At 37.6% G+C, this 14,834-nt stretch overlaps 1 protein-coding gene across 1 annotated transcript; it reads left to right on the top strand.

Annotated features, from left to right (window-relative positions):
- The first annotated feature begins 3,699 nt into the window (after positions 1 to 3,699).
- Positions 3,700 to 4,458, top strand: LOC113324853. The gene has a single exon (XM_026573138.1). It carries the CDS (start codon positions 3,700 to 3,702, stop codon positions 4,456 to 4,458), a length of 759 nt encoding a protein of 252 aa, XP_026428923.1.
- Positions 4,459 to 14,834: the final 10,376 nt, after the last annotated feature.

The following is a 14,834-nucleotide window of genomic DNA, read 5'->3' as shown; positions in this document are numbered from 1 at the left end:
GATCATTAAGTTGGTCTACTTGCAATTATATTAGATTTTATCCACATAGGTTGTCGAACAAAAACGTTGGTGGTGTATTTGGTACCCTGCGTTTTCACAACAGACGTCCTATGATTTTCAGCTGAATAGATTTCATTAATGTTTGGCATTACGTGTATCCAAGATGAATGAGGAATAAAAGTTGCATTGTTAGACTGCATAAGTATAACAGACTATATACTAGGAAAGTTTTATACAATACACCAATTCATTCCACCCACAAAAAAATATTATGACATAAGAAATAAAAAAATTTAGAGAAAAGATCATTCAGTTGGTTAAGTCTAAAACGCATAATGATGATCTTGTACAACGATGTAATTTTTCTTTTTGTCGATTGTTTTTTTAGTATTGGTGATGGAGGTTCCATCCAGAACAAATATACATAGGGTGCCTAGAGTCTGTAGGTATAATCTCTTAGCCGCACGTGATTCATAAGCATATCATGGAAAGTGTTGGAAGATGTTCTACTGAAGGATATTACGTGTATTTTTATTAGTGAGATGAAATTTTATTATATATGATGAATTGTATATTTTTGCTTATATGCTTGTTTCTGATAACTAACTAGTGGACTTATTTTTTTACATATTTGGTTTGCTGAGCATTCAAATGAATCAAAATCCAAGTGGAAAATGCAAGAAACAGAAGACAACAACCTCTATAGGCCCAGATTTGCAAGGTGGAGAATCAGCAATATCCGCAAACAACTCAAATGAATATTTCTTAATTTGGAGAGGTAAGAAACTACTTTAGAATTTGCTTATGTAAAAAATGGTTTTCATATTATGTGATGAATCATGTGCTAGTCATTCCCATGCAGATGCAGTTCATCCTCTTTGATGAACTGTATTCTTAGAGAAGTTCATCTTGTTTAGTGAACTATCATGTGTCGATCATACCCATATAGATGGAGTTCATCATTTTTGATGAACTCTAAAATTTCTAATTGTTTTCTTATAGTAGTTCATTATGTTTGATGAACTCCAAAATATACCCTGAGATTTTATTTTTGTATATATATACAGCTGTCACAAAATTTCATGGAGAAATACATTGTAATTGAGCAAAGAATAATGAACCAAGCAAGGAAGAATATGAAAGTTGAGTTGCTTGAAGAAGAACACAACGATATGGCTGTTCAGATAGAAACACTGAAAGTTAAACATGCTGAAGAGTTGGGATCACTGAAAGTGAAACATGCTGCAGAGATTGAAAAAATGAAACTGGACCATAACGAGCAGATAGAAAATTTTGATATTGGACAACAACAGCTATAATCTTTACTTGCAAAAATAGCAATTTTGAAATCGTCTTTTACCAGGAAGATTGGGAAACTTGTTGACTACTTAGTATCAAATAAATCTGAAGTTTATGACATTATGCAAAGGCAAATGACAATGTAATGTGATTCAATACATGAAAAAATTGGCGACAGAATTCTTACAACCTGCTTTCAGCACTGAGTACAAAAATGCATTGTTGGGTGATGAAATTAACAATAAAGTGAATTCTGAAAATCATGGTGATAATGATAGATTGGAAGTTGAAGAAGATGTTATTGTACCTAGTAATGATAAAGAAGATGTTAATTGAATCCTGATGAAGGAGCTAGTGGGATTGAAATCAATTTCCCAAGGTTAACAGTTCAGGATATTTCTGGAAAAATAAATTTTAATGATCCTGAGAGTAAGCTCCAAAACTTGATGCATGAAGAAGAAGCCGGATTGTTTCCATCATCCAACAGTTCAGATGGAGTTCTTTCTGAAAATGGAACCCAAAGTATGTATCTAGGTAATGTCTTTTTTCTTATAGTAAAATTTTTAAATTAATATAAGACTATAATTAAATCAATGAAATCTGGCTATTTATCAGTTCATTCTAAAAATGAACTTCTAACAGTTATCCAACTTATAGTTGGAGTTCATTCTGTACAATAAACTCTACCTATTGTCAGTTCATTCTAAATGAACTCTAACTTGTAGTTGGAGTTCATTCTGACTGTTTTCAATTCATTTTGTACAATGAACTCTGGTAGTTTTATTTTCATCCTATATAATGAACACTAGCTATTGTAAATAAATAGAAACACCTGATTCCTTGATTATATAGTTGTTTATTATTTCCATTTCCAATTAACAAAAATCAACCAAGTACTCGAAGGGCATGAAAATATGCAAATCTGTACATTTCCAGAAAAAGTAGATGCTAAAATTCAGAAGAATGAAGAATTGAATAAAATGGAAGTTGTTATAGCTGTAGTAGATAGGCTCCAACATATAAACTCTAGTCGTCCTTTGTTCTCCATTGGTATGTCTCAATTTGAAAATGAGCAATTTCGTGATCCAGCAAAACAAATTGAGACTGTTTCCCAGATTTAAACCAACATGACCTTGGTTCTTATTCACTGGATAACACCTAAGAAACCCCGAAGCAAACTGCAGAGAGACACAGAATTATTACAATAGGAAGAAGACCAGGGAAGCCACTTGGAGAATATTTTATCAGCGAATCAGATAATGCAAATAACCTGAAATCTTAGGAGAATAAGACCTCATATTCAAATTGAAATTGTATAGGGAAGAACCAATTGTACCAAAAAAAATAGCTTCAAAGACTCCTCCTACACCTTCTAACAAGGAGAAGAAATATGATGAAAGGCTAGATAAATAATTAAAAAAAAAAGTTGAGGAGAAGAAGAAGAATGTACTTGAACAGAACAAGAAGGAAGATAAAAACCCTCCTACAAGCAAGAGGAGAAGAGGAAATAAACAAAAATATCCTCCAACATGGAAGTAATGAGTGCCAAATATTACATATTTCTACATCTTTTTATTGCCATTTATCTCATCTTTTGGGCTTTAATATCAAATCTTATCCCAGATTCAGTAATTTCATTGTTTTCAAGTATAATTACTTTTACTAATTTATTTTATGTTTTTATATAGTAAATAAAAGATGGATGCTTAAAGGAGAAAAACATAGTAGAAAATTGGTGGCCAGAGGCTTCAAGAAAGTGCTGCGTTAGAAGGCAGTGAGAAGCAAAAAAGAAACATCATGCATAAGCTGTATACTCTTGATCCAGTTATAACTCATATATCTATTATATGATTTATAACTAGAATCGGACCCAAAACAGATTTTGAATAAGGAAATTGTATCGCAAATGCAGAAAATTTCTCTTGGTGGTAGGAGTCCTCTTACTTCTACTATGAGTGACTCTAATGATTGTGTTGATTCTTGTGGGCTTATTCAGGCTCCTAAAAGTGTTTAGATTTCTCTTGGTGTAATGGCAGAGTTGGGAAAAAAAAAGAATTCTTTGCAATATGGACAAAGCTCTTTTTAATTTGAAATGGCTAGACACTTTTAGTGGATGACATTACATGTAGCTTCTAGAGGGATTTCTGATCATGGTCCCCTTATAAGTTCTGATACTGTTATTAGTAGAGCTCTTAATACACCTTTCAGATTTCATCAAATGTGGCTTTCTCATCCTTCCTTTTTACAAGTAGTTATTGATTCCTGGAATGAAGAAATCACTGGTAATCCTATCTTTATTTTCATGAACAAGTTAAAGAGATTGAAAAAATGTCTTAAGTCTTGGAACTGTGAAGTCTTTGGAGATGTCAAGTTAATTTAAAAAAGGCTGAAGACAAGGTTATGGAAGAAACTTTAAAATCTGATGTTAATCCTTCTAATATATCTTTATTAAACAATTTAGTTACTGCTAGAGGTAAATATGAAGTGGCTGCAAATAATTGTGATACTTTTTTGAGAGACAAAGCTAGGCTAAATTGGATCAAGGATGGTGATGTGGATACTAAATTCTTCAATACTAGTATAAAAATGATAGAATCTCAAAATACAATTACTGAGTTGGAGAATGCTTCTGGTGATATTATAACTACTCAACAGGGTACTTATGATCTTTTAATTGAATACTTCAAAAAGAAATTTGAATATCAGTCTGTTCAGATTAATGACTCAATTTTTGATGTTGTACCTCAAATTATTTCTGATGCTGACAATCTTTTTTTGGAAGGATGTCCTGATGAAGATGAAATCAAGAAATTTGTTTTTAATCTGAATGCTGATAGTGCACCAGGTCCTGATGGATATACTGGAGTTTTCTATAGAGCAGCTTGGGACATCATCAAAAGAAACTTATTGGATGTTGTTCAGTTCCGCTGGAAAAATAACATGATTCCTAGTGGTATGAATTCCAAGTTTCTTGTCTTGATTCCTAAAATGAAAGGGGCTAACAATGCTAAAAGCTTTAGACCAATTGGCCTTAGCAACTTCTGCTTTAAAATTATCACTAAGATTATTACTGAGAGACTTACTAGTTATCTGCAAAGTCTTGTTTCTCAGCAACAATATGTTTTTATTAGAATAGGAAAATTCATGAGAAAATCTTAGTATCTTCCGAGTTGGTAATGAAATGTCATCCATTAGAAGAGGGGGTAATGTGGGTCTCAAATTAGATATATCACAAGCTTATGATACTATGAGCTGGGAATTCTTATACAGAGCTTTAAAAAATTTGGTTTTTCTGCTAAATTTTGTAATTGGATCATGGTTCCACTTCAATCTACTAAATTTTCAATTATGCTCAATGGTGTCCCAATTGGTTTTTTTGGTGTTGGGAGAGGCCTTAAACAGGGGGATCCTCTTTCTCCCATTCTGTTTATTCTTGCTCAAGATGTTCTAAGTAGAAATATTCATAATTGGTCTTAGATAATAAACTTCAGCCAAGATAGGAATACCTATCTCATACTAGCTGTGACTCTACTTTCTGGATACCTTAAATGGTGGTAAGAAATGGTATACACCCTACTCATTTAATGTTTGTTGATGACATCTTCTTGTTTTGCAATTGAGGTAAGAAAAATATTGAAAATCTGAAATCCCTTCTAAAGGAATACCAAGTTGCTTCTGGTCAAGTGATTAATGCTACTAAGAGCAAATGTTTTATAGATGGTACATCTGAATCCAGAAAGAGACAAATTGTTGATTTTTCCCAAATGGATATTTCTTCATTCCCTGACAAGTATTTGTGAGTTTTTCTTGCTCAAAATAAAATAAAATCTATTCATATTTGGCATTTGGTTGAATATATGCATCTTAGACTAACTTCTTGGAGTGGTAAGCTTTTAAATTTTCAAGCTAGACTCACGTTGGTGAATCATGTCCTTAGTAGTATTCCAATTTATAACATGTCCATTTATAAATGGCCTAGAAAGGTTTTAGAAGCTTGTGAAAAAATTAATAGGAATTACTTATGGACATGCAATGCTGATGAGAGAAAATGTATTACTCTAAAGTGGGATAATGTTTGTACTTCTAAATAAGAAGGTAGTCTTGGCATCAGAAAAATAGAAGATATAAATAAAGCTCTCTTAATGAAGCTCTTATGGAAAATTCTCCACTGTCATTATGAATGGGCCAAAAATTTTCTTGCTAAATACATGGATAAAAATGGGAACTGAATTACTTACTACAGAAGATCCTCAGTTTGGAGTGGTATAAAATGGGTCCTTCCTAATTTTAATGAGAACACTAGATGGATTGTTGGTAATGGATATAAAATTTCTCTTTGGAATGACAGATGGATTTTTGAAGAACCAATTTGTAAGTTATTCCCTAACCATCCCTATATTGCCTTGCATCCTCATTTGAAAGTGAAAGATTTGATTGTTGATAATCATTGGTGTTTCCATGAGGACTTCCTACAGTTTTTCAGTATTGAACAGTTCCCTGCTATTAAAGAAGGTGAAGACTTACTAATCTGGAGTAACAGCCATTCTGGGAATTTCACAGTCTCTGATGCTGTGAATAAAATTAGATTGCATCATCCAAGATTTCACTGGTATAAAAAAAATTGGAATCCTGCTGTAATCCCTTCTATCTCTGCAAATGTTTGGAAAATTACTAGACAAGTTTGTGCAACAGAGGAAAATTTGAGAAAAAAGGGCTTTCATTTTGCTTCTAGATGCTACATTTTCCATGATGGAGAAGATAGCATGGACCATATTTTATGGAAGTGTGATTTCAGTAAAAAAATGTGGAACTGGCTATCAGGTATCTTTCTCTTCCCCGGGCAAAATTCTTTTAAGGATTTTTTTGAAAATTAATAAATATTCTAGTCCTGTGGTTAAAGAATTATGGATTATAAGCTCTTATACTTCTATGGTTGATCTGTGGTTCCTGAGAAATGCAATATATTATGATGAGGAGAAGCCTGTTATATCCAAATTACAGCTAATAATTACAAGAATGGTCCATGAATTGAAAGAAGATTAAAAGGAGTAATATGGGGATCTGATGCTGAAAAAAACATCTTACATTACTTCTCTATTCAAGCCAGGAAAATGAAAATAACAAATATAATTGAGATCTTTTTTTATCTGCCAAATGAGAATGAACTGCTCTTATGCTGTGATGGGGCTTCTAGAAGGAATCCAAGTACTGCTGGCTATGGTTTTATAGTTAGAAATCATGTTGGTGCTTTCATTTTTGCATAATCTGGTGGTTTGGGGATTACCACTAACTATGTTGCAGAATTCATTTCCTGTATTAAAGCTTTGGAAAGGACAGTTGAGCATTAGTCATTCAATCATATTCTAAAATGTGTGTTACATCCTTACATCAAAATAATATTCCTTGGTTCCTCCTGGTAAGATGGCAAAGGATTATGGCTAGCATTCTTTCAATTTCTTTCAAACATGTTTACAGAGAAATCAACTTCTCTGCTGACCACTTTGCTAAGAAGGGAGTACACCTACAAAAGAGACAAAGTGTGATCTTCAATGAGAGACCTAGCATCCTGCTAATCCTTGAATTCCCAAAGAAGCCTTATTATAAATTTGTTTAAGTGTTGCTTCAAGTTTTTTATTTTTCCCTTTTTGCTCTGTTTTCCAATGTTCTTTGGTTTTTTTTATTTTGGGGTTGTAATTTTAACTCTGGTTTTTTCTAATAAAATTTATGCCTTTTGTTAAAAAATAAAAGAAAAAAAAATGCAGAAAACTCCCGGAACCTAGTCCAGTTTTGAATTCTCTCAGAATTAAGTTGTTATACAAAAGCAAAATTAGGATAGTTGAGACCAAGTAATCCACATCTAGTTACTTAGTTCCCTTAGTATCCCTGTGTCTACGACTATTTGGTCACGCACGTGAATCCCAAGACAGTAAATCACTATCTTGAGTTACTTTACCTATGTAAAATCTTAAGCACTCAACTCCTTTTGATCGTATTCCAAACAGTAAAGGAACAAAGTTGTTTGGTAACTACTTCAATAATACTTTGATAAAAAGATTCGTTGAGTTTGACAAGGGCTCTTCCAATTAAACTAGTAAACTCTTTTGTCGGGTAAGATCGATCCAAATTGGTAACTTAGATTCAGATTCACAACTAATAGATTCAAATATTAAAAAATACCACCAAATGATAGTTGGCGATCTAAACGACTATATTATCAAATCTATCAATGATAAATAGGATCTAAGTCGGATCTTAGCCGATCAAGATGTGTGCACAAATCACGAGATACGAAAACCAATAAGAAAAATCTTCTTGTCTTCAAATCTTGAATTTCCTTCTTATGTACCTGCACACCACAAACTTGAATCCACTTATGATTGATCACACACAGAACAGAGCATGTTAACAATGGATGATCACAAGTTGTCAATAGATCTAAAAACAGTTCTAAAGATCCAGTTAATACTTTGATCTAGTTTGATTGATATTTATGTCAGAAAAGAAGGCTCTCAAGAATAATCAAACCAGGTGCAATCAAAGTTTCAACAACCCTGTTGATGGTGGTTTTCAGTTCAGGGTCATAACTGTAAAATCCTGTATTTAATTTGTTGTCATCCTGCAAAGGAATGAAAGTTATTTCAAAGTAATGAGTGCTCAAACCTATTTACTTGTATACGTATCAAGAAATTCAACATATTTATGAAATTTATCGGAATGGTGCATGAAGCAGTGACCCCAGATATTCTATAAATTTCAACCTATCGCATTATTTACTAATGCATGGCCCGCCTAGTATTTTCTATGTTATGTTCCCCAACTGAACTTTCAATGTTGGCATGATATGACGATTGATGTTCACTCACATCAGAGTGGCACGAATCTCCCGAAGTGTCAGTATTGAAATCTACATGAAAACACTCGTGTAGGCTTCACCACCCTATGACAAAGGGATTAGCGTGTTTATACAACTTTTAATTAAAAGTTAGCGCGATCAAACGCGTTTAAATTCCTTAAGGGAAATCCAGACTGTCCATATCAGTCTCAAAAATAATCACGGCCATACGATTTGGCCGCGCGATTTAACAAACTTAGACTAATCCTAACGGAACTAGGCAATCGCCATAGTGACCACCAGCAGGCCCACTAGTGCTCTAGTCGATCGAGTCCTATTTTTCTCATCCGCAAGTGATTCAAACGCCGACCCAAACATGGATGATCGCGTTATCAAAAGAGAGCTCAAACGAGCTAGACCGGCCAAAACAGTCTCAGAAGCGTCACGACCGTCCAACTTCGCTCGCCTAGTTGGACGGCTTGGATTTTCCCACAAGCGATTAAGGAAGTGCCAGCGTGTTCACCAATGGCCCGATATTATCCCCGACCAATCGACTTGCTCATGGGAATTCAATCGCACACCAAATCGTTCGATTTAACTAGGGTACGGGCAATCGCTTTAAAACCCTAATTGGTGTTTGCGGCAATATGTTACTGACGCAAATTGATCACGGCCATCCATCTTCGCCAGCTGAATCGAGTGGCTTAGATCTAATTTTAGATGGCTTGGGAGATGTTAGCATGCTCACTGGCAACCCACCTTTGCATATGGTCAATCGACCTGTCCATGGAAAAACCAGAGCGCATCAAAACACTTTCCCAAAGTAGGGTGAACATGCTGTTTTGAAAACCCTAAAATTGTGTTTGCGGCAACGCCCTACTATCGCAAATCGATCACAACCATCCATCTTCGTCGGCCTAGTTGAGAGGCTTAGATTTTATTTCAGGTGGCCCCGAAGATTTCAACGTGATCACCGACGGCCCACCTTTACACGTGACCAACCGGCCTGCTCGAGCTAACGCCTGATGACTCGAATCTCACGCCCAAAGAGGGTTGGCAGCGTGGACCCCCTAAACCCTAAATTTGCATCAACAACATTATACAACTACCGCAAATCATCTCTTCCATCCAACTTTGCCAGTCTAGTTGGATGGTGTATATTTATTTTTAGAAAACTAGCAAAGTAGCATTGTGATCACCGGCCATCCCTCGTCTATAGGGAGAGATCGACCAAGAAACAGCTCGACCATAGGGTCCTCAAACGATTACCCAAAGATGGCCGGTCGTTCTACTTTTAAGACGCTCAATCCGTTCCTTATTTCGATTGAGCTCAAAAACAGCGATGCTTCTAATACGTCGATTATTTTCAGCTTCTTATTCGAAAGCGATGCTTTACACAAATCGATTATAAGCAATGCTTTATAAATATCGGTTTTACAAATAATTTATTATTTGACCTAAAAGCACTACATGCTAATTTTAGCGGCAAGTCACATGACTTGACCCATTCAATCGAGACATCAAACATGTCACAAACTGGGGTATTCTCACTGGGGTATTGGTCTGGCGGTTTACAGCGTGCGGCATGCAACGCGCCCATTACAATGGACGGTTAACATTAATGAGAGTAGTGGGTCAACGTGTGATCAGTCCTCCCTCATAATGGAAACATGATGATCACCACCTTCCGCACAAACCCACTGCTCCACTGCTTAACTTCCTCTATTTCCTAAGAGATCAGGATGCGCTCAATGACTTGTATAAATATGTTTTCAACCTATTCAAACAGACGGACGACACAAGTGTTATCAACACAAGTAACCAGAAACCATTTTCTGATACAAGTCATAAACAACCACACCTTCATAATTCAACATTCTGATCTCAAACACCTTCTTCGCTTCCCTCCCTAAGATCAACCCTTCTCCTTCACCTTGTGACGAATTGAATCTGGAACGACCATTTCTTGGTTTAGGCCAGAGTCTTACAGATTGATATCTCGAACTCAAAAGTACTCCCGTGCAGTACATTTGTTTAAAGTTTGAATTCGTTTCTCATCAAAACACCCCAAATTTACCAAAAAATAACAAAATCATTTTTTGCCCTCAAACAACTGGCGACCATAGTGGGAGATTAATCTCTCGGTTGTGAAGTCAATTTTTTCAATACCCAATTCAATTTTCCTAATTTTAAATTGGTGGATCTTAGGTTTGGATCAGCAACTAATTCTGATGGTACTAGCGCTGACAACACTCTTGGCATTGATGTTCCTGTCAGCGGCACTACTGTGCAACCTACAAATACGATTAATGCCTCTCATGGTACTACATCCTCTACCACCAACACCAGCGGAGCAGGAAGCATCCCTTTGGGCGTGACACCTCCTATCAACAGATCCAGAGCCGCTACAAACCCAACATTTCTTCAAGTGTAACGCCTCCGGCAGTCACCAGAGCAGCTGCTACTCCTCCATCAGGACGAGAGGCTGGAGGAACAATGGGAAATCAACCCCCTATTACTATCGCTGATTTGATGGAAAGAAAATAAGTTCTCTCTAAAGCCCAGACAGACATGCCTACAACTCAGAAGGAGGTACTTACTTTCCTCGAGACACTGATGGAGCAGTTACCACAAGAGCCACGTCAACCTACGGAGCCGATAAGGACTACATTTAACGCTCCTGGCGCAAGCACTTCGATAGAGAGAATCTTCATGGATGAAAAAGTGTGTGTTGCTCCTGAACGACCGTGGGAGAGGAATCAGCCGTCAAATTTCATTGCTCGTGAGGATCTGGAGCGTCTTCTCAAAAACCGAGGCAAATAAAATCCAGTGGATATGCACCAGCATCAACCTCCGTACCCTCCTGATGTATAAATAGTTCCCCTTCCGAGAAGATACACCTCTCCTCAGTTATCCCTCTATGATGGCACTGATAATGCTTGTGAATATATTTCTCGTTTTATGGAATCTTTGGGGGAACATGAATACAACCATGTACTCCTCTTGAAGGAATTTTCAAAATCACTTACTGGAAGAGAATACACTTGGTACAATAACATCGCACCAAACAACATATCCAACTGGTGTGAGATGGTCACTGCTTTCTATAAGAAATATTTCTTCGTATCTGAGAAAATCACTTTCTCATACTTAGGAAGAATGTTTCAACGAAAAAACGAGCATCCAAACGATTATGTCAAGAGATTCGGAATTCAAGCTTTGGATTGTCACGACCCAAATGTAACTGAGCAGCAGCTGGTGGAATCGTGCATTAATGGTATGGTTCATATCTATCATGCTTTATTGGAAAACTTGTATTTCCAGACGTTCTCCGAACTCCATGAAACCGCCAAGCGTTCGGCTACGACGGCGCTAACGTTGTTAGAGAGAGCCAGACCGTCCAGGGGTGAAGATGCGCGCAAAACTCGGAAAACAGACGTCTCATCAACAAGCAATATAACACCTGCCCTTATGTGAGCATGGTAGGTGAAGGAGGAAAAAGGAAAGCTCCAGCAGCGGAACAACAACCCAAGCGTATGACACCAGTGCAGACAACCCCATCCCGGAAAGCCGCTAAGACTCTCGCGCAAGAAACTGGGGATGCTTCTCCAGATTTCCCACTTCCAATGAACGAAGTCATAAAAATCTTAGAAGCGTGGATTCAAGATGATGCTATAAAACTACCTCCTATCAGACGTCCACCAGCCGAGCAAGAAATGTCAAATCCCAAACACTGTCGTTACCATAGGTTCGTCAATCACCAAACCAGTGACTGCAACAAGTTAAAGTGCATTTTCATAGAAAAGGTGGATGCAGAAGAACTCCAATTAGGAAGTGAAGGTGTTCACAGAGATCCCCTTCCTGTCAAAAGCGGCATGATTTCTGGATACTTCATTCACAAAACCGTACAGTCTATGATGGAGCGTTTATGTGAAATCCTGTATTTCTTCAAGGCACAGCGTAAAGACATATTTGCATTCCTCAACCGCATTGTATCAGGAAAGCGTTTGTTTCCAGTCGAGGAAGTCGTTTCCAAACCCCAATCTTTCCTGGAAGGCGTGACTAATAAATGCAACTGGGGACTCTTAACCGTCTCCCATTTGAAGGATGTCGAGTTCGACAGCATACTGATTGACGCAGCCTCTGATTTCGACATTGTCACCGTCAAGACTCTGAGAGCTGCAAAAGTTTCAAAACAGGAAGTTGTTCACAGCCCAACCATAACCAAAAATTCAGAAGGAGAAGTCAGATATGCCTACGGGTACATCGATCTTGAAATTAAGGTGAGAGATTCTCTAAAACATGCTTAATTTCATATAGTTAAAGAGTACCCGAGTTATGATCTGGTCCTGGGGCGTTCATGGATACACGACAACAAGGCGAACCTAGGAGTATGTCCTTTGCCGGTGTCTATACCTGAAAGGATCTCCAACAAGCCATCCAATCGCGAGGACTACTTGTTGTCGTATCAGCCACTCACAAATGTGACGCAACTTCCTGAGGAGAGCCTGTCAGCATACCTTCGAAGGTTCGATCCCAAGTAAGTCTTATTGAACAACACCTTTTGCAATCAGTCACTCCCTCTTCCGCTAAGGATCGGGGACTCACTTCGATCAACAACCCTGCTGCCACTAGGAGATGTGAATGGGATGCTGGTCCTTTCAAACGTTTTGTCAAAAATTTAGAAGATATCTCGGTCAAAGACAACGGTCCCCAGAATCAAGTAGTTTTACAACGCCAAACCCATTCGAAATTGGAGATATGGTAGTGAAGGTAACCACGTTTAGAGTTGGATACATGACAGTGAAGATGACCGCTCAGTCTGATTTGCCTACAGAAAGGGAAGACGCACCATACCTGGTAGCCGATGTTATCTTGGGAGGTTACTGCAATCTCATCAATGCTAACAAAATGGAAGGCGTGACGGTTCGCTCATGATGGATCAAGCCCTACAATACCTAAAACGCTGTGCTACCTTTTTCTCCAACGTTCTCCATACCTAAAACGATGTGCTACCTTTTTCTCCAGCGTTTTCCGTAGTATTTCTTCCAACAATTTCCCTCATGCAATATTTTTAATTCCTCCAAAATGATTGCACTGCTTGCATTTATAATTATTAGGGTTCTAATTTGTCAATTAATCAAAGTATTATTTGCTTTTAGAAATCCATTTACCCCTGAATCGTGACACAAAGTCTTGAACCGGTCTAAACCCTCATCATCACTCATCGGTTCAAACCAGAAAGACAAAACCCTGAGAACCTAAAAAGAAACATCTCATTTGAGAAACATTGGAGGGGTACGTCCTGAAAGAATAAAGGCCAAAGGAATTGTATATTATCAGGGCAAGTGTATTATGAAGAGCAGTCTACTCCCAACAATAAAGCGGCCTCTCCATCATCACGTGATTAGGAGGATTGCAACATGAGGAAAGATAGGTTCGTGTTCAATCTATGATTTTCATTATTGCATCCCCTTCGTTGTTTTTAGGGCTACATGCAATCATCATGAAGACAGTGCACAGTCACATAAGAACGCATCATCACTTATGAATGTTGTGTTCTCTTTGGTTGGACAACGGAATTGAGAGATTCTATTGTAACCCTACTGGAGAGCACCATAGTTAGGGTCTCAAGATAACGTGAATAAAAGAACCATTGTTTAAATAAACTTAAACTCAGCCACCAATGAGTATAAAAAAGAAATGTCTACAAACTGTGAATAAGCGCTCATCTACAAAAAAAAAAAGGAGAAAGAGGATAACAAACGGAAAGTCTAATCATCAGCGAGTTCAACAGTGTCTTCACCGGAGCCATCATTGGAAGATGCTTCAACACCTTCATCACAAGCCACTGCATCCTCTTTGGAATCCGCCTCGACTTCCCTTTTCGATGCCTTTTCAACGCTTCTCTCAACAGCTGCTTCCATGATCTCCTCAGCAGCCACCTCAGCCCCTCCAACGGTCGCTTCAATATCCTCTACGGAAGCTACTTCAACCTCCTCCTCAGGAACTTCCCCAACAAACTTCTCAGGATGATCCGGTTCATCCACGTCAGAATCAAGAATTATGATTCCATTATAGATAGGGTAATCATGCTTGTTTTCACTGGGAGGCCTCTCATGCTCGATTCTTCGACGTTTTAGCCGAGCTGCAAACCTTTCAGCTCTCGCGCTCGGTGGCTGAGACGCTTCGGCGCGCCTCCATTCCTCCTCCATGCCAACTGAATCCAGGAAATCCTGAACACGCTCCCGAACGAGACACAAGTGCAGAAGAGACATACCTTGTATGGCACGGCCAGCTTCATGAAACAGAGGATCTATTTTGGCCATCACCTCCTCGAACGCATTGGACTTGGTGATGCGTGTCGTAACCACAACAAATTAATTAATATTTTTCTCACATAATTAACAAGTAATATAACGATAGTAAGGATCATTCCCACGAGGAGCAAGAGGTTTTAGTTGTCTTATAATGTCACAAAAAGGAGGGTTTTAGATTTTATAAAGTAAAAGAATAAACAAAGCAATTAAAAAGATAAAGTTGAAATCAATAAGAGAGATTAGATCAGGGAATCCTTCTTCGTCATCTTCTCTCTTGGTTCTGCTGTTTCAGGTGATATATAGCAGCAGCCGTTATTTCTCAATTTCAAAGGAAAGTTTAGAAATGAATGAGAGAAAGAGAGGCTTCTCTCGATTTTAGGGTT

The sequence above is a fragment of the Papaver somniferum genome, chromosome 11 (genome assembly GCF_003573695.1).
Source record: "Papaver somniferum cultivar HN1 chromosome 11, ASM357369v1, whole genome shotgun sequence".
Taxonomy (NCBI): domain Eukaryota; kingdom Viridiplantae; phylum Streptophyta; class Magnoliopsida; order Ranunculales; family Papaveraceae; genus Papaver; species Papaver somniferum.
This window is presented reverse-complemented; position numbering and strand designations above follow the sequence as displayed.